This window comes from Taurulus bubalis (genome assembly GCF_910589615.1).
Source record: "Taurulus bubalis genome assembly, chromosome: 9".
Lineage (NCBI taxonomy): Eukaryota > Metazoa > Chordata > Actinopteri > Perciformes > Cottidae > Taurulus > Taurulus bubalis.
This window is the reverse complement of record NC_136597.1, coordinates 28,843,971-28,871,663: the sequence shown is the minus strand read 5'-3', so window position 1 is coordinate 28,871,663 and position 27,693 is coordinate 28,843,971. Positions and strand designations below refer to the sequence as shown.

The window sequence follows — 27,693 nt, the reverse complement described above, 5'->3', positions numbered from 1 at the left end:
TCAATACAACAAGCACACGAGTCAATACAACAAGCACAACAAGTCAATACAACAAGCACAACAAGTCAATACAACAAGCACAACAAGTCAATACAACAAGCACAACAAGTCAATACAACAAGCACAACAAGTCAATACAACAAGCACACGAGTCAATACAACAAGCACACGAGTCAATACAACAAGCACAACAAGTCAATACAACAAGCACAACAAGTCAATACAACAAGCACAACAAGTCAATACAACAAGCACACGAGTCAATACAACAAGCACAACAAGTCAATACAACAAGCACAACAAGTCAATACAACAAGCACAACAAGTCAATACAACAAGCACACGAGTCAATACAACAAGCACAACAGGTCAATACAACAAGCACAACAAGTCAATACAACAAGCACAACAAGTCAATACAACAAGCACAACAAGTCAATACAACAAGCACAACAAGTCAATACAACAAGCACAACAAGTCAATACAACAAGCACAACAAATCAATACAACAAGCACACGAATCAATACAACAAGCACAACAAGTCAATACAACAAGCACAACAAGTCAATACAACAAGCACAACAAGTCAATACAACAAGCACACGAGTCAATACAACAAGCACACGAGTCAATACAACAAGCACACAAGTCAACACAACAAACGCACAAATCAATACAACAAGCACGCGAGTCAATACAACAAGCACGCGAGTCAACACAACAAACGCACGAATCAATACAACAAGCGCACGAATCAATACAACAAGCGCACAAGTCAATACAACAAGCACAACAAGTCAATACAACAAGCACAACAAGTCAATACAACAAGCACACGAGTCAACACAACAAGCGCACGAGTCAACACAACAAGCGCACGAATCAATACAACAAGCGCACAAGTCAACACAACAAGCACACGAGTCAACACAACAAGCGCACGAGTCAACACAACAAGCGCACGAGTCAACACAACAAGCGCACGAGTCAACACAACAAGCGCATGAGTCAACACAACAAGCACACGAGTCAACACAACAAGCACAACAAGTCAATACAACAAGCACACGAGTCAACACAACAAGCGCACGAGTCAACACAACAAGCGCACGAGTCAACACAACAAGCGCACGAGTCAACACAACAAGCGCACGAGTCAACACAACAAGCGCACGAGTCAACACAACAAGCGCACGAGTCAACACAACAAGCGCACGAGTCAACACAACAAGCGTACGAGTCAACACAACAAGCGCACGAGTCAATACAACAAGCGCACGAGTCAATACAACAAGCGCACGAGTCAATACAACAAGCGCACGAGTCAACACAACAAGCGCACGAGTCAACACAACAAGCGCACGAGTCAACACAACAAGCGCACGAGTCAACACAACAAGCGCACGAGTCAATACAACAAGCGCACGAGTCAATACAACAAGCACACGAGTCAATACAACAAGTACACGAGTCAATACAACAAGCACAACAAGTCAATACAACAAGCACGCGAGTCAATACAACAAGCGCAACAAGTCAATACAACAAGCGCACGAGTCGATACAACAAGCACGCGAGTCAATACAACAAGCGCAACAAGTCAACACAACAAGCGCACGAGTCGATACAACAAGCACACGAGTCAATACAACAAGCACAACAAGTTAACACAACAAGCACGCGAGTCAATACAACAAGCACGCGAGTCAATACAACAAGCGCACGAGTCAACATAACAGGCGCACGAGTCAACACAACAAGCGCACGAGTCAACATAACAGGCGCACGAGTCAACACAACAAGCGCACGAGTCAACACAACAAGCGCACGAGTCAATACAACAAGCGCACGAGTCGATACAACAAGTACACGAGTCAATACAACAAGCGCACAAGTCAATACAACAAGCACAACAAGTCAATACAACAAGACCCGTCCGCGATAAAGACGTCTGTCTGCTATAAAGATGTGAGCCACTTTCACTTGACTCAATACAGCATATATTTCATGCTGAGTTTCTGTAGAAACATTGAGCGAACAATATACTGCTTGGTCATAAAGAAGACATCCGTCTGCGATAAAGACGTAGTCCGCGATAAAGACGTAGTCCGCGATAAAGACGTAGTCCGCGATAAAGACGTGTAATGTGTGCTAACCAGTGGATGAGGTGGAGGAAAGGCGTCTGCTGGCCGAGCTGCTCCTGCAGCTCCTTGATGATCGGCCCTCTCAGCAGCTCTTCAGTGGGGAAGCCGAGGATGTGCCTGAAGGGAGAAACAACCAACCGTCAGTCTCCAAAGCCCCCAGCGTGTCCACCAGTCAGCGCAGCTGCAGTCACGCACCGCAGGACGTCCACCGGCTTCTTGTGGCTCTGCTCGTCCTCGCACAGCGACAGCATGAACCCTCGGAACAGAGGAGCGATGGCACTCGACTTCTCCTGCGGGACAACACGGAACACACGAGACGTTCATTTGGTGTGTGGCCGTTTGACCAGGATGACGCTGACCATGTGACCCTGTGAACACCCGGGCTCACCTGAGCCATGAGGAACTTGCAGGAGTGGTAGAAGACCTCTGCATTGTTGGGACACTCTGCCAGAGCGTGCAGCCACATGCTGACCGCCTGGTCCGCCTGGCCCTTCCTGATGTGCAGCTCGGCCAGAGCGTCTCTCAGAGCGCAGGACTCTGGGCGGAGCTCCAGCAGAGACTCCACCAGAGCCACGCCCTCTTCAAACCTGCAGGGACACGAGCACTTACATTACTACCGATACCAGTACGTCACGAGACCTGCTTCATCATCAGGCTCTCAGGTTCCGACAGACCACCGTGTACAGCCTCACCTCCCCAGCAGCTGGTAGAGGAACACCAGGTTGGTGTGGAGAGGAAGGCAGGCCAGCGTCCTCTGGCTCGGAGACAGAGCCTCATCGGAGCACTGGTGGACGGCGTCTGGGGGGAAGCAGATGAACGTCAGAGGAACGCTAGCGGAGCGTCGGAGGAGCATCAGAGGAACGCTAGCGGAGCATCAGAGGAACGCTAGCAGAACGTCAGAGGAACGCTAGCAGAGAGTCAGAGGAACGCTAGCAGAGCGTCAGAGGAACGCTAGCGGAGCCTCAGAGGACATTATTCCCTGCATGCTACATCCTTAGTAATGAAGGAGCAGTGAACTGCTGTGGAGCTCTGGGCTTCAGTGTCTTATCAAGGATACTTCAACATGAAACTATGGAGAACAGGATGAACCGCCATCTCGTGGTTTCAGGACGAACACACTCTCCATGAACATGATAACTTTACATATTACAAAAGTACAAAGTACACAGACATAAAACCTCATTAATAAATACATGAGAAATGCTGTACTTCATGTAAATGTTTAGTTACTCCGTTGACAGGTTACGCTGCGCATGCACGACTCAACGATTCTTGGCGTTTTGCTAAAAGCCTCAGATCTCCATGAGATCTTTTCTGCTGTTGTCTCTCAAAACAGAACACAGATCTCAGCTCAACATTGAGCATTAACTGAGAGCCGTATCAAATCTACAACCCTGTTTATAAAGATGTGTAGAGGAAAGCAGCTCACTGCTCCACTAATATTGACACAACCTGACGCTCACACATCTGCATTTATTTTGTTTTCACAGGTTGAACATTATTGTTATCATCTTCAAAAGATATTCAGTGCTAAACAGGTTATTTGAGCCAAAATAGGCAATGTTTTGACAAATATGAGTTTTTTTTGCACAGATATAACTTTATTTGCATTGTTCTAACAAAGTGTTGCACATGTTATTAGTTTCTGTCTGATGGAGCGATCTGGTTTACTTGAAAGGGATGTACATTTTCTTTATTCTATTACTGAAAAAAGCACAGATGGAGGAGTCACAAAAAGTTTAACCATTTTGTTACAATGTTGTTGGGGCGGTGGGGCGTGAACATTGTTCTCCCCCAAAGTGGGGCGTGACAGAAAAGGTTTGAGAACCACTGCGCTAGAGGAACGGCAGAGGGAACGCTAGAGGAAACGGCAGAGGAAACGCTAGAGGAACGTCAGAGGAAAGCTAGCGGAACGTCAGGGGAACGTTAGTAGACGGAGAAGAGACAGAAGAGCTGAAAGGACTACCTCTGAAGAGAGCCACCAGGATGTGGAGCGGCGTGCTGACGTCCTGCGGCGTCTTCCAGGGCAGCAGGAAGGACTCTCTGCTGACCAGCCGGGACGGACCGGACTCCGCCGGGTCCAGCAGGCCGGCCGGCAGCCGGTCGAACTCCGTCAGGTGGATGTAGGAGAGCCACACCAGCGCCCGGTCGCCGGCCGTCAGGTGCTCAGCGATGCTCCTGTTGTGGGCCGACTTCAAGGCGTTCTGCACACAAACCCAACCTTCACCTTAGGGCTGGGCGGTATGGCCGAAAATTCATATCACGGTATTTTGTAAGATACAAAAAAACACATTCATTCATTGACGCCGAAAAGGACCGCCGGCCAGCTGAACAGCTGTTTGTACGTTGGAACATAGAGGGTGTTCAGAAGCTAAACATGGAGGGCCTTAGAACCCATGGGAATGTAGGTGAAAAAAACAAGAGAAGGGTCTGTTCTTCTTGGTGTGATCGTGGGCGAGCTGTACCCTGCATGCAGTTCGGCAGTGTTACAGATTGCTCGTGTGTCACAAACTGTTGTGTCGTGATGTTTCAACTGTTAAACAGCGTTAGTTGTGGGTTATTTGTTGTTATAAAGTCATAACCATGACTAAAGTTACAACATGACTAAAGTTACAACATGACTAAAGTTACAACCATGACTAAAGTTATAACATGACTAAAGTTATAACATGACTAAAGTTACAACCATGACTAAAGTTACAACATGACTAAAGTTATAACATGACTAAAGTTATGACATGACTAAAGTTACAACATGACTAAAGTTACAACATGACTAAAGTTATAACATGACTAAAGTTACAACATGACTAAAGTTATAACATGACTAAAGTTACAACATGACTAAAGTTACAACCATGACTAAAGTTATAACATGACTAAAGTTATAACATGACTAAAGTTATGACATGACTAAAGTTACAACATGACCAAAGTTACAACATGACTAAAGTTACGACATGACTAAAGTTATAACCATGACTAAAGTTACAACCATGACTAAAGTTACAACCATGACTAAAGTTATAACATGACTAAAGTTACAACATGACTAAAGTTATGACATGACTAAAGTTACAACATGACTAAAGTTATGACATGACTAAAGTTACAGCCATGACTAAAGTTACAACCATGACTAAAGTTACAACCATGACTAAAGTTACAACATGACTAAAGTTATGACATGACTAAAGTTACAACCATGACTAAAGTTACAACCATGACTAAAGTTACAACCATGACTAAAGTTATAACATGACTAAAGTTATAACCATGACTAAAGTTATAACCATGACTAAAGTTATAACCATGACTAAAGTTACAACATGACTAAAGTTACAACATGACTAAAGTTATAACATGACTAAAGTTACAACATGACTAAAGTTAGAACCATGACTAAAGTTAGAACCATGACTAAAGTTACAACATGACTAAAGTTACAACATGACTAAAGTTATAACATGACTAAAGTTACAACCATGACTAAAGTTATAACATGACTAAAGTTATAACCATGACTAAAGTTATAACATGACTAAAGTTATAACATGACTAAAGTTACAACCATGACTAAAGTTAAAACCATGACTAAAGTTATAACATGACTAAAGTTATAACCATGACTAAAGTTATAACCATGACTAAAGTTACAACATGACTAAAGTTACAACATGACTAAAGTTATAACATGACTAAAGTTACAACATGACTAAAGTTACAACCATGACTAAAGTTATAACATGACTAAAGTTATAACCATGACTAAAGTTATAACATGACTAAAGTTATAACATGACTAAAGTTATAACCATGACTAAAGTTACAACATGACTAAAGTTACAACATGACTAAAGTTATAACATGACTAAAGTTACAACCATGACTAAAGTTATAACATGACTAAAGTTATAACCATGACTAAAGTTATAACATGACTAAAGTTATAACATGACTAAAGTTATAACCATGACTAAAGTTAAAACCATGACTAAAGTTATAACATGACTAAAGTTATAACCATGACTAAAGTTATAACCATGACTAAAGTTACAACATGACTAAAGTTACAACATGACTAAAGTTATAACATGACTAAAGTTACAACATGACTAAAGTTACAACCATGACTAAAGTTATAACATGACTAAAGTTATAACCATGACTAAAGTTATAACATGACTAAAGTTATAACATGACTAAAGTTATAACCATGACTAAAGTTAAAACCATGACTAAAGTTATAACATGACTAAAGTTACAACATGACTATAAAATTAGACCGTGACTAAAGTTAGAACCATGACTAAAGTTTCAACCATGACTAAAGTTACAACCATGACTAAAGTTATAACATGACTAAAGTTATAACCATGACTAAAGTTACAACATGACTAAAGTTACAACATGACTAAAGTTATGACATGACTAAAGTTACAGCCATGACTAAAGTTACAACCATGACTAAAGTTACAACCATGACTAAAGTTACAACATGACTAAAGTTATGACATGACTAAAGTTACAACCATGACTAAAGTTACAACCATGACTAAAGTTACAACCATGACTAAAGTTATAACCATGACTAAAGTTATAACCATGACTAAAGTTACAACATGACTAAAGTTACAACATGACTAAAGTTATAACATGACTAAAGTTACAACATGACTAAAGTTAGAACCATGACTAAAGTTATAACCATGACTAAAGTTACAACATGACTAAAGTTACAACATGACTAAAGTTATAACATGACTAAAGTTACAACCATGACTAAAGTTATAACATGACTAAAGTTATAACCATGACTAAAGTTATAACATGACTAAAGTTATAACATGACTAAAGTTACAACCATGACTAAAGTTAAAACCATGACTAAAGTTATAACATGACTAAAGTTATAACCATGACTAAAGTTATAACCATGACTAAAGTTACAACATGACTAAAGTTACAACATGACTAAAGTTATAACATGACTAAAGTTACAACATGACTAAAGTTACAACCATGACTAAAGTTATAACATGACTAAAGTTATAACCATGACTAAAGTTATAACATGACTAAAGTTATAACATGACTAAAGTTATAACCATGACTAAAGTTACAACATGACTAAAGTTACAACATGACTAAAGTTATAACATGACTAAAGTTACAACCATGACTAAAGTTATAACATGACTAAAGTTATAACCATGACTAAAGTTATAACATGACTAAAGTTATAACATGACTAAAGTTATAACCATGACTAAAGTTAAAACCATGACTAAAGTTATAACATGACTAAAGTTATAACCATGACTAAAGTTATAACCATGACTAAAGTTACAACATGACTAAAGTTACAACATGACTAAAGTTATAACATGACTAAAGTTACAACATGACTAAAGTTATAACCATGACTAAAGTTATAACCATGACTAAAGTTACAACATGACTAAAGTTACAACATGACTAAAGTTATAACATGACTAAAGTTACAACATGACTAAAGTTAGAACCATGACTAAAGTTATAACCATGACTAAAGTTACAACATGACTAAAGTTACAACATGACTAAAGTTATAACATGACTAAAGTTACAACCATGACTAAAGTTATAACATGACTAAAGTTATAACCATGACTAAAGTTATAACATGACTAAAGTTATAACATGACTAAAGTTACAACCATGACTAAAGTTAAAACCATGACTAAAGTTATAACATGACTAAAGTTATAACCATGACTAAAGTTATAACCATGACTAAAGTTACAACATGACTAAAGTTACAACATGACTAAAGTTATAACATGACTAAAGTTACAACATGACTAAAGTTACAACCATGACTAAAGTTATAACATGACTAAAGTTATAACCATGACTAAAGTTATAACATGACTAAAGTTATAACATGACTAAAGTTATAACCATGACTAAAGTTACAACATGACTAAAGTTACAACATGACTAAAGTTATAACATGACTAAAGTTACAACCATGACTAAAGTTATAACATGACTAAAGTTATAACCATGACTAAAGTTATAACATGACTAAAGTTATAACATGACTAAAGTTATAACCATGACTAAAGTTAACACCATGACTAAAGTTATAACATGACTAAAGTTATAACCATGACTAAAGTTATAACCATGACTAAAGTTACAACATGACTAAAGTTACAACATGACTAAAGTTATAACATGACTAAAGTTACAACATGACTAAAGTTACAACCATGACTAAAGTTATAACATGACTAAAGTTATAACCATGACTAAAGTTATAACATGACTAAAGTTATAACATGACTAAAGTTATAACCATGACTAAAGTTAAAACCATGACTAAAGTTATAACATGACTAAAGTTACAACATGACTATAAAATTAGACCGTGACTAAAGTTAGAACCATGACTAAAGTTTCAACCATGACTAAAGTTACAACCATGACTAAAGTTATAACATGACTAAAGTTATAACCATGACTAAAGTTACAACATGACTAAAGTTACAACATGACTAAAGTTATGACATGACTAAAGTTACAGCCATGACTAAAGTTACAACCATGACTAAAGTTACAACCATGACTAAAGTTACAACATGACTAAAGTTATGACATGACTAAAGTTACAACCATGACTAAAGTTACAACCATGACTAAAGTTACAACCATGACTAAAGTTATAACATGACTAAAGTTATAACCATGACTAAAGTTATAACCATGACTAAAGTTATAACCATGACTAAAGTTACAACATGACTAAAGTTACAACATGACTAAAGTTATAACATGACTAAAGTTACAACATGACTAAAGTTAGAACCATGACTAAAGTTATAACCATGACTAAAGTTACAACATGACTAAAGTTACAACATGACTAAAGTTATAACATGACTAAAGTTACAACCATGACTAAAGTTATAACATGACTAAAGTTATAACCATGACTAAAGTTATAACATGACTAAAGTTATAACATGACTAAAGTTACAACCATGACTAAAGTTAAAACCATGACTAAAGTTATAACATGACTAAAGTTATAACCATGACTAAAGTTATAACCATGACTAAAGTTACAACATGACTAAAGTTACAACATGACTAAAGTTATAACATGACTAAAGTTACAACATGACTAAAGTTACAACCATGACTAAAGTTATAACATGACTAAAGTTATAACCATGACTAAAGTTATAACATGACTAAAGTTATAACATGACTAAAGTTATAACCATGACTAAAGTTACAACATGACTAAAGTTACAACATGACTAAAGTTATAACATGACTAAAGTTACAACCATGACTAAAGTTATAACATGACTAAAGTTATAACCATGACTAAAGTTATAACATGACTAAAGTTATAACCATGACTAAAGTTAAAACCATGACTAAAGTTATAACATGACTAAAGTTATAACCATGACTAAAGTTATAACCATGACTAAAGTTACAACATGACTAAAGTTACAACATGACTAAAGTTATAACATGACTAAAGTTACAACATGACTAAAGTTACAACCATGACTAAAGTTATAACATGACTAAAGTTATAACCATGACTAAAGTTATAACATGACTAAAGTTATAACATGACTAAAGTTATAACCATGACTAAAGTTAAAACCATGACTAAAGTTATAACATGACTAAAGTTACAACATGACTATAAAATTAGACCGTGACTAAAGTTAGAACCATGACTAAAGTTTCAACCATGACTAAAGTTACAACCATGACTAAAGTTATAACATGACTAAAGTTATAACCATGACTAAAGTTACAACATGACTATAAAATTAGACCGTGACTAAAGTTAGAACCATGACTAAAGTTTCAACAATGACTAAAGTTACAACCATGACTAAAGTTATAACATGACTAAAGTTATAACCATGACTAAAGTTACAACATGACTATAAAACTAGACCGTGACTAAAGTTAGAACCATGACTAAAGTTTCAACAATGACTAAAGTTACAACCATGACTAAAGTTATAACATGACTAAAGTTATAACCATGACTAAAGTTACAACATGACTATAAAATTAGACCGTGACTAAAGTTATAACCATGACTAAAGTTACAACATGACTAAAGTTATAACCATGACTAAAGTTACAACCATGACTAAAGTTACAACATGACTAAAGTTACAACATGACTAAAGTTACAACATGACTAAAGTTACAACATGACTAAAGTTAGAACCATGACTAAAGTTACAACCATGACTAAAGTTATAACATGACTAAAGTTACAACATGACTATAAAATTAGACCGTGACTAAAGTTAGAACCATGACTAAAGTTACAACATGACTAAAGTTACAACATGACTAAAGTTACAACAGACTAAAGTTACAACCATGACTAAAGTTACAACCATGACTAAAGTTACAACCATGACTATAAAATTAGACCGTGACTAAAGTTAGAACCATGACTAAAGTTTCAACCATGACTAAAGTTACAACCATGACTAAAGTTATAACATGACTAAAGCTATAACCATGACTAAAGTTACAACATGACTATAAAATTAGACCGTGACTAAAGTTAGAACCATGACTAAAGTTACAACATGACTAAAGTTATAACCATGACTAAAGTTACAACATGACTATAAAATTAGACCGTGACTAAAGTTAGAACCATGACTAAAGTTTCAACAATGACTAAAGTTACAACCATGACTAAAGTTATAACATGACTAAAGTTATAACCATGACTAAAGTTACAACATGACTATAAAATTAGACCGTGACTAAAGTTAGAACCATGACTAAAGTTACAACATGACTAAAGTTATAACCATGACTAAAGTTACAACCATGACTAAAGTTACAACATGACTAAAGTTACAACATGACTAAAGTTACAACATGACTAAAGTTAGAACCATGACTAAAGTTATAACCATGACTAAAGTTACAACATGACTAAAGTTACAACATGACTAAAGTTATAACATGACTAAAGTTAGAACCATGACTAAAGTTATAACCATGACTAAAGTTACAACATGACTAAAGTTACAACATGACTAAAGTTATAACATGACTAAAGTTACAACCATGACTAAAGTTATAACATGACTAAAGTTATAACCATGACTAAAGTTATAACATGACTAAAGTTATAACATGACTAAAGTTATAACCATGACTAAAGTTAAAACCATGACTAAAGTTATAACATGACTAAAGTTATAACCATGACTAAAGTTATAACCATGACTAAAGTTACAACATGACTAAAGTTACAACATGACTAAAGTTATAACATGACTAAAGTTACAACATGACTAAAGTTACAACCATGACTAAAGTTATAACATGACTAAAGTTATAACCATGACTAAAGTTATAACATGACTAAAGTTATAACATGACTAAAGTTATAACCATGACTAAAGTTAAAACCATGACTAAAGTTATAACATGACTAAAGTTACAACATGACTATAAAATTAGACCGTGACTAAAGTTAGAACCATGACTAAAGTTTCAACCATGACTAAAGTTACAACCATGACTAAAGTTATAACATGACTAAAGTTATAACCATGACTAAAGTTACAACATGACTATAAAATTAGACCGTGACTAAAGTTAGAACCATGACTAAAGTTTCAACAATGACTAAAGTTACAACCATGACTAAAGTTATAACATGACTAAAGTTATAACCATGACTAAAGTTACAACATGACTATAAAATTAGACCGTGACTAAAGTTAGAACCATGACTAAAGTTACAACATGACTAAAGTTATAACCATGACTAAAGTTACAACCATGACTAAAGTTACAACATGACTAAAGTTACAACATGACTAAAGTTACAACATGACTAAAGTTAGAACCATGACTAAAGTTACAACCATGACTAAAGTTATAACATGACTAAAGTTACAACATGACTATAAAATTAGACCGTGACTAAAGTTAGAACCATGACTAAAGTTACAACATGACTAAAGTTACAACATGACTAAAGTTACAACAGACTAAAGTTACAACCATGACTAAAGTTACAACCATGACTAAAGTTACAACCATGACTATAAAATTAGACCGTGACTAAAGTTAGAACCATGACTAAAGTTTCAACCATGACTAAAGTTACAACCATGACTAAAGTTATAACCATGACTAAAGTTACAACATGACTATAAAATTAGACCGTGACTAAAGTTAGAACCATGACTAAAGTTACAACATGACTAAAGTTATAACCATGACTAAAGTTACAACCATGACTAAAGTTACAACATGACTAAAGTTACAACATGACTAAAGTTACAACATGACTAAAGTTACAACATGACTAAAGTTAGAACCATGACTAAAGTTACAACCATGACTAAAGTTATAACATGACTAAAGTTACAACATGACTATAAAATTAGACCGTGACTAAAGTTAGAACCATGACTAAAGTTACAACATGACTAAAGTTACAACAGACTAAAGTTACAACCATGACTAAAGTTACAACCATGACTAAAGTTACAACCATGACTATAAAATTAGACCGTGACTAAAGTTAGAACCATGACTAAAGTTACAACCATGACTAAAGTTATAACATGACTAAAGTTATAACCATGACTAAAGTTACAACATGACTATAAAATTAGACCGTGACTAAAGTTAGAACCATGACTAAAGTTACAACATGACTAAAGTTATAACCATGACTAAAGTTACAACCATGACTAAAGTTAGAACCATGACTAAAAAATTAGACCATGACTAAAGTTAGACCATGACTAAAGTTAGACCGTGACTAAAGTTAGAACATGACTAAAGTTAGAACCATGACTAAAGTTAGAACCATGACTAAAGTTAGAACATGACTAAAGTTAGAACATGACTAAAGTTACAACCATGACTAAAGTTACAACCATGACTAAAGTTACAACCATGACTAAAGTTACAACCATGACTAAAGTTAGAACCATGACTAAAGTTAGAACATGACTAAAGTTACAACCATGACTAAAGTTACAACCATGACTAAAGTTACAACCATGACTAAAGTTAGAACCATGACTAAAGTTAGAACCATGACTAAAGTTACAACCATGACTAAAGTTACAACCATGACTAAAGTTACAACCATGACTAAAGTTACAACATGACTAAAGTTACAACATGACTAAAGTTACAACCATGACTAAAGTTATAACATAACTAAAGTTACAACATGACTAAAGTTACAACATGACTAAAGTTACAACATGACTAAAGTTACAACATGACTAAAGTTACAACCATGACTAAAGTTACAACCATGACTAAAGTTACAACATGACTAAAGTTACAACATGACTAAAGTTACAACCATGACTAAAGTTATAACATAACTAAAGTTACAACATGACTAAAGTTACAACATGACTAAAGTTACAACATGACTAAAGTTACAACCATGACTAAAGTTACAACATGACTAAAGTTACAACATGACTAAAGTTACAACATGACTAAAGTTACAACATGACTAAAGTTATAACATGACTAAAGTTACAACATGACTAAAGTTACAACATGACTAAAGTTATAACCATGACTAAAGTTACAACATGACTAAAGTTACAACATGACTAAAGTTACAACCATGACTAAAGTTACAACCATGACTAAAGTTATAACATGACTAAAGTTATAACCATGACTAAAGTTACAACATGACTATAAAATTAGACCGTGACTAAAGTTAGAACCATGACTAAAGTTACAACATGACTAAAGTTATAACCATGACTAAAGTTACAACATGACTAAAGTTACAACAGACTAAAGTTACAACCATGACTAAAGTTACAACCATGACTAAAGTTACAACCATGACTATAAAATTAGACCGTGACTAAAGTTAGAACCATGACTAAAGTTACAACCATGACTAAAGTTATAACATGACTAAAGTTATAACCATGACTAAAGTTACAACATGACTATAAAATTAGACCGTGACTAAAGTTAGAACCATGACTAAAGTTACAACATGACTAAAGTTATAACCATGACTAAAGTTACAACCATGACTAAAGTTAGAACCATGACTAAAAAATTAGACCATGACTAAAGTTAGACCATGACTAAAGTTAGACCGTGACTAAAGTTAGAACATGACTAAAGTTAGAACCATGACTAAAGTTAGAACCATGACTAAAGTTAGAACATGACTAAAGTTAGAACATGACTAAAGTTACAACCATGACTAAAGTTACAACCATGACTAAAGTTACAACCATGACTAAAGTTACAACCATGACTAAAGTTAGAACCATGACTAAAGTTAGAACATGACTAAAGTTACAACCATGACTAAAGTTACAACCATGACTAAAGTTACAACCATGACTAAAGTTAGAACCATGACTAAAGTTAGAACCATGACTAAAGTTACAACCATGACTAAAGTTACAACCATGACTAAAGTTACAACCATGACTAAAGTTACAACATGACTAAAGTTACAACATGACTAAAGTTACAACCATGACTAAAGTTATAACATAACTAAAGTTACAACATGACTAAAGTTACAACATGACTAAAGTTACAACATGACTAAAGTTACAACATGACTAAAGTTACAACCATGACTAAAGTTACAACCATGACTAAAGTTACAACATGACTAAAGTTACAACATGACTAAAGTTACAACCATGACTAAAGTTATAACATAACTAAAGTTACAACATGACTAAAGTTACAACATGACTAAAGTTACAACATGACTAAAGTTACAACCATGACTAAAGTTACAACATGACTAAAGTTACAACATGACTAAAGTTACAACATGACTAAAGTTACAACATGACTAAAGTTATAACATGACTAAAGTTACAACATGACTAAAGTTACAACATGACTAAAGTTATAACCATGACTAAAGTTACAACATGACTAAAGTTACAACATGACTAAAGTTACAACCATGACTAAAGTTACAACCATGACTAAAGTTATAACATGACTAAAGTTACAACATGACTAAAGTTACAACCATGACTAAAGTTATAACATAACTAAAGTTACAACATGACTAAAGTTACAACATGACTAAAGTTACAACATGACTAAAGTTACAACCATGACTAAAGTTACAACATGACTAAAGTTACAACATGACTAAAGTTACAACATGACTAAAGTTATAACATGACTAAAGTTACAACATGACTAAAGTTACAACATGACTAAAGTTACAACATGACTAAAGTTACAACCATGACTAAAGTTACAACCATGACTAAAGTTACAACATGACTAAAGTTACAACATGACTAAAGTTACAACCATGACTAAAGTTACAACCATGACTAAAGTTATAACATAACTAAAGTTACAACATGACTAAAGTTACAACATGACTAAAGTTACAACATGACTAAAGTTACAACCATGACTAAAGTTACAACATGACTAAAGTTACAACATGACTAAAGTTACAACATGACTAAAGTTACAACATGACTAAAGTTACAACATGACTAAAGTTACAACATGACTAAAGTTATAACATGACTAAAGTTACAACCATGACTAAAGTTACAACATGACTAAAGTTATAACATAACTAAAGTTACAACATGACTAAAGTTACAACATGACTAAAGTTAGAACCATGACTAAAGTTAGAACCATGACTAAAGTTATAACATGACTAAAGTTATAACATGACTAAAGTTATAACATGACTAAAGTTATAACATGACTAAAGTTAGAACCATGACTAAAGTTACAACATGACTAAAGTTAGAACATGACTAAAGTTATAACATGACTAAAGTTACAACCATGACTAAAGTTACAACATGACTAAAGTTACAACATGACTAAAGTTATAACATGACTAAAGTTACAACATGACTAAAGTTACAACCATGACTAAAGTTATAACATGACTAAAGTTATAACCATGACTAAAGTTATAACATGACTAAAGTTATAACATGACTAAAGTTATAACCATGACTAAAGTTAAAACCATGACTAAAGTTATAACATGACTAAAGTTACAACATGACTATAAAATTAGACCGTGACTAAAGTTAGAACCATGACTAAAGTTTCAACCATGACTAAAGTTACAACCATGACTAAAGTTATAACATGACTAAAGTTATAACCATGACTAAAGTTACAACATGACTATAAAATTAGACCGTGACTAAAGTTAGAACCATGACTAAAGTTTCAACAATGACTAAAGTTACAACCATGACTAAAGTTATAACATGACTAAAGTTATAACCATGACTAAAGTTACAACATGACTATAAAATTAGACCGTGACTAAAGTTAGAACCATGACTAAAGTTACAACATGACTAAAGTTATAACCATGACTAAAGTTACAACCATGACTAAAGTTACAACATGACTAAAGTTACAACATGACTAAAGTTACAACATGACTAAAGTTAGAACCATGACTAAAGTTACAACCATGACTAAAGTTATAACATGACTAAAGTTACAACATGACTATAAAATTAGACCGTGACTAAAGTTAGAACCATGACTAAAGTTACAACATGACTAAAGTTACAACATGACTAAAGTTACAACAGACTAAAGTTACAACCATGACTAAAGTTACAACCATGACTAAAGTTACAACCATGACTATAAAATTAGACCGTGACTAAAGTTAGAACCATGACTAAAGTTTCAACCATGACTAAAGTTACAACCATGACTAAAGTTATAACCATGACTAAAGTTACAACATGACTATAAAATTAGACCGTGACTAAAGTTAGAACCATGACTAAAGTTACAACATGACTAAAGTTATAACCATGACTAAAGTTACAACCATGACTAAAGTTACAACATGACTAAAGTTACAACATGACTAAAGTTACAACATGACTAAAGTTACAACATGACTAAAGTTAGAACCATGACTAAAGTTACAACCATGACTAAAGTTATAACATGACTAAAGTTACAACATGACTATAAAATTAGACCGTGACTAAAGTTAGAACCATGACTAAAGTTACAACATGACTAAAGTTACAACAGACTAAAGTTACAACCATGACTAAAGTTACAACCATGACTAAAGTTACAACCATGACTATAAAATTAGACCGTGACTAAAGTTAGAACCATGACTAAAGTTACAACCATGACTAAAGTTATAACATGACTAAAGTTATAACCATGACTAAAGTTACAACATGACTATAAAATTAGACCGTGACTAAAGTTAGAACCATGACTAAAGTTACAACATGACTAAAGTTATAACCATGACTAAAGTTACAACCATGACTAAAGTTAGAACCATGACTAAAAAATTAGACCATGACTAAAGTTAGACCATGACTAAAGTTAGACCGTGACTAAAGTTAGAACATGACTAAAGTTAGAACCATGACTAAAGTTAGAACCATGACTAAAGTTAGAACATGACTAAAGTTAGAACATGACTAAAGTTACAACCATGACTAAAGTTACAACCATGACTAAAGTTACAACCATGACTAAAGTTACAACCATGACTAAAGTTAGAACCATGACTAAAGTTAGAACATGACTAAAGTTACAACCATGACTAAAGTTACAACCATGACTAAAGTTACAACCATGACTAAAGTTAGAACCATGACTAAAGTTAGAACCATGACTAAAGTTACAACCATGACTAAAGTTACAACCATGACTAAAGTTACAACCATGACTAAAGTTACAACATGACTAAAGTTACAACATGACTAAAGTTACAACCATGACTAAAGTTATAACATAACTAAAGTTACAACATGACTAAAGTTACAACATGACTAAAGTTACAACATGACTAAAGTTACAACATGACTAAAGTTACAACCATGACTAAAGTTACAACCATGACTAAAGTTACAACATGACTAAAGTTACAACATGACTAAAGTTACAACCATGACTAAAGTTATAACATAACTAAAGTTACAACATGACTAAAGTTACAACATGACTAAAGTTACAACATGACTAAAGTTACAACCATGACTAAAGTTACAACATGACTAAAGTTACAACATGACTAAAGTTACAACATGACTAAAGTTACAACATGACTAAAGTTATAACATGACTAAAGTTACAACATGACTAAAGTTACAACATGACTAAAGTTATAACCATGACTAAAGTTACAACATGACTAAAGTTACAACATGACTAAAGTTACAACCATGACTAAAGTTACAACCATGACTAAAGTTATAACATGACTAAAGTTATAACCATGACTAAAGTTACAACATGACTATAAAATTAGACCGTGACTAAAGTTAGAACCATGACTAAAGTTACAACATGACTAAAGTTATAACCATGACTAAAGTTACAACATGACTAAAGTTACAACAGACTAAAGTTACAACCATGACTAAAGTTACAACCATGACTAAAGTTACAACCATGACTATAAAATTAGACCGTGACTAAAGTTAGAACCATGACTAAAGTTACAACCATGACTAAAGTTATAACATGACTAAAGTTATAACCATGACTAAAGTTACAACATGACTATAAAATTAGACCGTGACTAAAGTTAGAACCATGACTAAAGTTACAACATGACTAAAGTTATAACCATGACTAAAGTTACAACCATGACTAAAGTTAGAACCATGACTAAAAAATTAGACCATGACTAAAGTTAGACCATGACTAAAGTTAGACCGTGACTAAAGTTAGAACATGACTAAAGTTAGAACCATGACTAAAGTTAGAACCATGACTAAAGTTAGAACATGACTAAAGTTAGAACATGACTAAAGTTACAACCATGACTAAAGTTACAACCATGACTAAAGTTACAACCATGACTAAAGTTACAACCATGACTAAAGTTAGAACCATGACTAAAGTTAGAACATGACTAAAGTTACAACCATGACTAAAGTTACAACCATGACTAAAGTTACAACCATGACTAAAGTTAGAACCATGACTAAAGTTAGAACCATGACTAAAGTTACAACCATGACTAAAGTTACAACCATGACTAAAGTTACAACCATGACTAAAGTTACAACATGACTAAAGTTACAACATGACTAAAGTTACAACCATGACTAAAGTTATAACATAACTAAAGTTACAACATGACTAAAGTTACAACATGACTAAAGTTACAACATGACTAAAGTTACAACATGACTAAAGTTACAACCATGACTAAAGTTACAACCATGACTAAAGTTACAACATGACTAAAGTTACAACATGACTAAAGTTACAACCATGACTAAAGTTATAACATAACTAAAGTTACAACATGACTAAAGTTACAACATGACTAAAGTTACAACATGACTAAAGTTACAACCATGACTAAAGTTACAACATGACTAAAGTTACAACATGACTAAAGTTACAACATGACTAAAGTTACAACATGACTAAAGTTATAACATGACTAAAGTTACAACATGACTAAAGTTACAACATGACTAAAGTTATAACCATGACTAAAGTTACAACATGACTAAAGTTACAACATGACTAAAGTTACAACCATGACTAAAGTTACAACCATGACTAAAGTTATAACATGACTAAAGTTACAACATGACTAAAGTTACAACCATGACTAAAGTTATAACATAACTAAAGTTACAACATGACTAAAGTTACAACATGACTAAAGTTACAACATGACTAAAGTTACAACCATGACTAAAGTTACAACATGACTAAAGTTACAACATGACTAAAGTTACAACATGACTAAAGTTATAACATGACTAAAGTTACAACATGACTAAAGTTACAACATGACTAAAGTTACAACATGACTAAAGTTACAACCATGACTAAAGTTACAACCATGACTAAAGTTACAACATGACTAAAGTTACAACATGACTAAAGTTACAACCATGACTAAAGTTACAACCATGACTAAAGTTATAACATAACTAAAGTTACAACATGACTAAAGTTACAACATGACTAAAGTTACAACATGACTAAAGTTACAACCATGACTAAAGTTACAACATGACTAAAGTTACAACATGACTAAAGTTACAACATGACTAAAGTTACAACATGACTAAAGTTACAACATGACTAAAGTTACAACATGACTAAAGTTATAACATGACTAAAGTTACAACCATGACTAAAGTTACAACATGACTAAAGTTACAACATGACTAAAGTTATAACATAACTAAAGTTACAACATGACTAAAGTTACAACATGACTAAAGTTAGAACCATGACTAAAGTTAGAACCATGACTAAAGTTATAACATGACTAAAGTTATAACATGACTAAAGTTATAACATGACTAAAGTTATAACATGACTAAAGTTAGAACCATGACTAAAGTTACAACATGACTAAAGTTAGAACATGACTAAAGTTATAACATGACTAAAGTTACAACCATGACTAAAGTTACAACATGACTAAAGTTACAACATGACTAAAGTTATAACATAACTAAAGTTACAACATGACTAAAGTTACAACATGACTAAAGTTAGAAACATGACTAAAGTTACAACCATGACTAAAGTTACAACATGACTAAAGTTACAACATGACTAAAGTTACAACATGACTAAAGTTACAACATGACTAAAGTTATAACCATGACTAAAGTTACAACCATGACTAAAGTTACAACATGACTAAAGTTACAACATGACTAAAGTTATAACATAACTAAAGTTACAACATGACTAAAGTTACAACATGACTAAAGTTACAACATGACTAAAGTTAGAACCATGACTAAAGTTAGAACCATGACTAAAGTTATAACATGACTAAAGTTATAACATGACTAAAGTTATAACATGACTAAAGTTATAACATGACTAAAGTTAGAACCATGACTAAAGTTACAACATGACTAAAGTTAGAACCATGACTAAAGTTACAACCATGACTAAAGTTACAACCATGACTAAAGTTACAACCATGACTAAAGTTACACCATGACTAAAGTTATAACATGACTATAAAATTAGACCGTGACTATAAAATTAGACCGTGACTAAAGTTATAACCATGACTAAAGTTAGACCATGACTAAAGTTATAACATGACTAAAAAATTAGACAATGACTAAAAAATTAGACCATGACTAAAGTTAGACCATGACTAAAGTTAGACCGTGACTAAAGTTAGAACATGACTAAAGTTAGAACCATGACTAAAGTTAGAACATGACTAAAGTTACAACCATGACTAAAGTTACAACCACGACTAAAGTTACAACCATGACTAAAGTTAGAACCATGACTAAAGTTAGAACCATGACTAAAGTTAGAACCATGACTAAAGTTAGAACATGACTATAAAATTAGACCATGACTATAGTTAGACCATGACTAAAGTTAGAACCATGACTAAAGTTAGAACATGACTATAAAATTAGACCATGACTGAAGTTAGAACCATGACTAAAGTTAGAACCATGACACGTAAGTAGCTCAGAAAAATAAAAGTTGCTTTCTGCCGAAGAGCGACAACAGTTGTTACGGCTATACGACGGCATGTTAAAAATTCATACTGTATGGAAATGTGAAACCGGTATACCGCACAGCCCCACTTCACCGTCACGTCCACCATCTTGGACCTTGACGGCCTCTGGGCCGGAGCCCTCCACTCACCTGGAGGATAGCCAGAGCGCTCTCCATGCGGCCCGTGAACAGGTTGAGCTGGACTCTGTAGAGCAGAGCCTCCATCAGCTGGAAGGACAACCGGTCCGTGACCAGAGGAGACGCCTCAGAGACCAGGAACCGCAGTAGACGCTCACACACGAAGTCCTTCCCCTCGAACGAGCTCTCCAGCTTCAGGTACTGAGAGGACAGGGAGGGTTATCATGGCCGTCAGGGTCTGAGAGGACCCAGTCCAGTTCAAATATGTACAGAGTTCTGTGTAAAAATCAGGATCTTTCTTACGTTCCACCACACTTTGTAGTCGGGAGCGTGTTCCACAGCCATCTCACACATCTCCTGGACCTCCTCCCTGCTGCCTCGCCTGGAGAACAGGGACAGGTAGTGGCTCCACACCTCAGGGTTCTCACAGTTACTCTCCAGAGCTCGAGACAGCGTGTTTAAGGCCGCTTCCAAACACTCTGCTGCGGACCTGCAGAGGAACATGAGGTTCTCATCTTACACAAGTAGAGAACAGACCTGCAGAGGAACATGAGGTTCTCATCTTACACATGTAGAGAACAGACCTACAGAGGAACATGAGGTTCTCATCGTGTAGATCAGAACTCACGTTTCGTTCTGATTGAGGTACTTGAAGGCTAACTTGATCCACAGCTGAGGGTCTCGGGGACTCTCCAGGACGCTGGTCTCCAGGTTCGATATGTCGTCTGTCTCACTGACAAAATAACGTTTGTCCTCCGATGTGACGCAAACGTCCAGAGACAGGCTCGCCCTGGAGACGCCATCTGGAGAAGAGATAGACGTCAGCTGATGAGCAACAGAACCTGTTCAGGGTTCTAGTAGAACAGAACAACAAACACCTGATTGATCCCCAATTTTAATGTTTACATAACAAGATTGCATTTAGTTTTTCCTCAATGATGGTGGACACCAGGAGAATAACATGTATTATCTCTATGATACAGCAGTGATGCCTCTAGTGGACACCAGGAGAATAACATGTATTATCTCTATGATACAGCAGTGATGCCCCTAGTGGACACCAAGAGAATAACATGTATTATCTCTATGATACAGCAGTGATGCCCCTAGTGGACACCAGGAGAACAACATGTATTATCTCTGTAATACAGCAGTGATGCCTCTAGTGGACACCAGGAGAACAACATGTATTATCTCTGTAATACAGCAGTGATGCCCCTAGTGGACACCAGGAGAACAACATGTATTATCTCACGACATTAAACCCGTCCTCACCGTGTCTCCTCGTGGTCAGCTGTCCTCCGGCCGACTCGTCCTCACTCTCGTCCTCCGGGCTGAAGCGGCTCTGTGGCGCCGGCGTCGGCCGCCACGTTCTCGTGTCTTTACAGGTGGTGAAAGGAGGGACTGGAGGAGGACAGACAGGTCAGAGGACACACTCCATGATGACGATGGTGAGAGTTAAGCGATCAAAAGGTCCCTCACCGTGTCCCTTGCTTTCGTTCACTTTGCTGACGAGGAGGACGGCCTTCTGGTCGACGCCCATCCGGTCTTTGTTTGTGCCGAACAGCTTCTTCATGTACTTTTCTACAAAAAAGACAAACAAGTGAAGAAACGTCCAACCGACTGGACCGCTCGTGTCCCAAGAACACGTCATTCTGAGGCCGACCTGTGTAGACGCTGACGTCCTCGTCCGAGCTGACCTCAGAGCAGCCGATCAGAGGCAGGTTGTAGGACAGGATGTCCTGGAACAGCTGGTTTCCAGTCAGAGTGCAGTTCCTCATGTGCTGCCTGCAGAGACCAGAGACATGAAACCACGAGGGACACCATGAGACCAGAGACATGAAACCACGAGGGACACCATGAGACCAGAGACATGAAACCACGAGGGACACCATGAGACCAGAGACATGAAACCACGAGGGACACCATGAGACCAGAGACATGAAACCACGAGGGACACCATGAGACCAGAGACATGAAACCACGAGGGACACCATGAGACCAGAGACATGAAACCACGAGGGACACCATGAGACCAGAGACATGAAACCGTCCTCACCATCTGCACTCGTCATCGTTGCAGGTTCCCGTGAGGTCGAAGCGGCAGAAACTCCTACGGGCTTCTATGGAGTTACTGAAGGAGACGGAGCTCAGAGACAACTTCTCCTTGGTCCTGTAGTACGGACTGAACCTGGACAGAGACCACAAGAGACCTGTTCAGACCCACATCTAAACCTGGGACCACAAGAGACATGTCCATCCTGCCATGTCTTGTGCTCATTGGTGTCCTAGGGATGCCCAGAGGGGACGTGGTCTCATACAGGAGGACAAGTGAAGTAGATGAGCTAATGTACCTGTAAGACCTGAAGACCAGCAGAGGACTGTGATAGGGTCCATAGGGAACAGGGTTCAGCTCTGAGCTCCCCGATTGGCTGCTGGCTGGGTCCGCCTCCAGTGAGACCACCTGCAGAGAGACGGTGACTCGTTTCATGTTCAGAAACTAGAACACTGACACAAAGACTTGAAGCCGTGCTGCTCACCTGTCCCGTGGGGGGGTCCTGGACCCGTGCCCCCACCGTCTGCAGCTCCCTCTGCAGCAGCTCCCCCAGCCGGGCCTGCTGCTGGTACCGGAGCTTCAGGGCCTCCAGGTCCAGCCCTGCAAACATCTCGGCGGGAGGCCTGCAGCCGGTCGAGCCTTTGGCCGGCTTGGCTTCCTTGGCTGGGGTGGAGCTGTCCAGGTGCGGTTTGGTGAAGGAGCTGCTGGACTGGCGGAGCGAGTTCCGGCGGGTCGCTCTAGCCGGCGCAGGCTCCGCCTCCTGGTCGTCGGCCTCGGGGACGTCTTCGCTGTCCAGGGTGAGCTTGTCCTGGGTGAGGTCGTGCAGGGAGGGCTGGGGCAGGGAGGGCGGGGCCTGGCTCTGAGGCTCAGGGGGGGCGGAGGGCGGCGGGGCCTCTGATGGGGCCTCCGATGGGGCCCCCCGGTGGCACAGAGCCTGGGTCTCCTTCAGCTTCTGGATCTTCAGAGCGTACTCAGACTCCAGCTGCTGCAGACGCTGCTTCTGAGCCGTCAGCTCGGCAAAGTGACGCTCAGACCCACGAGGAGCTCCGCCCACTCGCTGCAGCTTCCTGGGCTGGGAGGACATGGGGACATGAGACATATGGGGACATGAGACATGAGACATATGGGGACATGAGACATATGGGGACATGAGACATATGGGGACATGAGACAAATGGGGACATGATACATGAGACATATGGGGACATGAGACATATGGGACATATGGGGACATGAGACATATGGGGACATGAGACATGAGACATATGGGGACATGAGACATGAGACATATGGGGACATGATACATATGGGGACATGAGACATGAGACATATGGGGACATGAGACAAATGGGGACATGATACATGAGACATGAGACATATGGGGACATTAGACATGAGACATATGGGGACATGAGACATATGGTGCATGATACATGAGACATATGGGGACATGATACATATGGGGACATGAGACATATGGGGACATGAGACAAATGGGGACATGATACATGAGACATATGGGGACATGAGACATATGGGGACATTAGACATGAGACATATGGGGACATGAGACATGAGACATATGGGGACATGATACATGAGACATATGGGGACATGAGACATGAGACATATGGGGACATGAGACATATGGGGACATTAGACATGAGACATATGGGGACATGAGACATGAGACATATGGGGACATGATACATATGGGGACATGAGACATGAGACATATGGGGACATGATACATGAGACATATGGGGACATGAGACATGAGACATATGGCGACATGAGACATATGGGGACATTAGACATATGGGGACATTAGACATATGGGGACATGAGACATATGGGGACATGAGACATATGGGGACATGAGACATGAGACATGTCTCCTGGTCCACACGTCCCATGGTGTGTTGTCTCACCAGCGTCTGGACGGAGTCGGCGCGGCGCTTGGCCCCCCTTGCCCCGCCCTCCAGCTGAGCCTGAGCCAGCTCCTGCTCCAGGCGGGCCGACAGGCTCTTCTTAATGGAGACCCGGTGTTCAACACGATGCACCTGCACAGGGGGGACAGGGAGCAGCAGAACTCAGGGTGGTGTCAGAAGATGTCCGACTCCCTCAGGACTACAGACGGGTTTAAGGGTCTGAACTAGACCGCCTCAGTCCTCACCTGTTCCTGCAGCTTCTTCAGCAGGGCCCTGTTGGCGCTGGCGATCTTCTCGGACGCCAGCAGCTGCTCCTGCAGCTTCAGCACTTTGGCCTCAGCAGCTTTCAGAGAGTCTCTCTTCTTCAGCTCCTGGTGGACCAGATGTCTCAGGACGGCCTCGTCCCTCTGCAGCAGCTCTCTGAGACGCACAGGGAGACAGACCGTCACGGACCGGGTCCACCTGTGGACTGGCTGGATGGACCAGAACCAGCTCTGAGGGTCTCACCCGTGCTTGTTGAGTCTCTGCTCGGCCTCGGTCACTCTCTGCTCCGCGGCTGCTTTCACCGACGGGTCCGGCACCGAGTCGGAGACGACGGGGGACGAGGAGCTCCGAGGAATGAGGACCTTCATCATCGTCATCATCTTCTGCTTCTCCCTGCTGCAGGAGGACAGAGAGGACAGAGTGTTGGACGCGTCCAGGGAGACCAGGGTGCGTCTCTGTGGACGCGTCCAGGGAGACCAGGGTGCGTCTCTGTGGACGCGTCCAGGGAGACCAGGGTGCGTCTCTGTGGACGCGTCCAGGGAGACCAGGGTGCGTCTCTGGTGCCGTGCTTACCTGGCGATCTCCTCTTTAAGCAGACGGTACTCGGCCCTCTTGTCTTCAGGTAAGGCCTCTGGTGTCCTGGCCGGGTTGTTCTCCTTCTCACAGCCCGACGCCGCTTTCGGCTTCGCTGCCTGAGAAGCAGCACAATAGCTAGTCACCGACACCAGCCACGGCCACTAGTCACCGACACCGGTCATTAGTCACCGGCCATTAAGCCTAGTTTATGGTTCTCCGTCACGTCGACGGCGTACCTACGCCGTCGACGTGACGCCGTCGTTGAGCATTCGAAGTTCTGCGTCGAGGGACCGCGTTGCTCTGCAATTAACCGCCATGCCACCAGGGGGGGGTGTCTGTGTGGCTGTGTGGTTTCAGGGGTTATAGCCGAATTCACAGTAAACAATGGCGACCAAGTTGGAGCGGCTGCATTAAAGTTGGAGCTCATCAATATTGAAGAGCAAATGCTTATATTGCAAATGTTGCAGCGCAGGCGACAGAGAAGACGTTTGCGGAGGTGGTCTGTACGACCACGAAACCGGTCGAGGCTGGGAAAAAGCAACTGCCGGAAATTACGTTCTGAGCGGACCAATCACAGCGCTTGCGGTCCGCGTCAACGCGACGCGTAGTTAGGATTTTTCGGAGTTGCGCGTCAGGCTACGGCGTAGGGGTCTGCGTCGACGGCGTAGGGGTCTGCGTCGACGCCGTAGGTACGGCGTAGGTACGCCGTAGGTACGGCGTAGGTACGGCGTAGGTACGGCGTAGGTACGGCGTCGACCTGACGGAGAACCATAAACTAGGCTTTAGTCACCGGTCAGTGGTCCTGGCCTCTCTGACCAGGTCTCACCTCTACTGTCCTCCTGGCCTCTCTGATCATGGACTCCAGTCCTCCAAAGGTCTGGGTGGAGCTGCAGGCGTCCATGTCGGAGTCACTGTCGTCTGAGTCGATGAGAGAAACCACCACTGCCTTGTGCCTGGGCAGCTAGAAGATACACAGACAGATGATCATCATCATCATCATCATCATCATCATCATCATC

The 27,693-nt window shown here is 38.2% G+C and overlaps 1 protein-coding gene across 1 annotated transcript in view; it reads right to left on the bottom strand.

The window, feature by feature from the left end:
* zfc3h1 (zinc finger C3H1-type containing) overlaps positions 1-27,693 on the bottom strand; it is a gene marked incomplete at its 5' end in the record, with an annotated part of 38,032 nt that overhangs the window by 6,011 nt on the left and 4,328 nt on the right. The window contains 19 exons of the mRNA XM_079223463.1: positions 2,159-2,263; positions 2,342-2,436; positions 2,535-2,733; positions 2,839-2,944; positions 4,113-4,350; positions 21,860-22,048; positions 22,151-22,337; positions 22,476-22,650; positions 23,123-23,251; positions 23,330-23,431; positions 23,514-23,635; positions 23,907-24,038; positions 24,202-24,311; positions 24,388-24,975; positions 25,835-25,966; positions 26,080-26,254; positions 26,342-26,494; positions 26,672-26,790; positions 27,501-27,635. Of these exons, the coding sequence (XP_079079589.1) occupies positions 2,159-2,263; positions 2,342-2,436; positions 2,535-2,733; positions 2,839-2,944; positions 4,113-4,350; positions 21,860-22,048; positions 22,151-22,337; positions 22,476-22,650; positions 23,123-23,251; positions 23,330-23,431; positions 23,514-23,635; positions 23,907-24,038; positions 24,202-24,311; positions 24,388-24,975; positions 25,835-25,966; positions 26,080-26,254; positions 26,342-26,494; positions 26,672-26,790; positions 27,501-27,635 (3,191 nt within the window). The remainder of the gene's footprint in view (positions 1-2,158; positions 2,264-2,341; positions 2,437-2,534; positions 2,734-2,838; positions 2,945-4,112; positions 4,351-21,859; positions 22,049-22,150; positions 22,338-22,475; positions 22,651-23,122; positions 23,252-23,329; positions 23,432-23,513; positions 23,636-23,906; positions 24,039-24,201; positions 24,312-24,387; positions 24,976-25,834; positions 25,967-26,079; positions 26,255-26,341; positions 26,495-26,671; positions 26,791-27,500; positions 27,636-27,693) is intronic.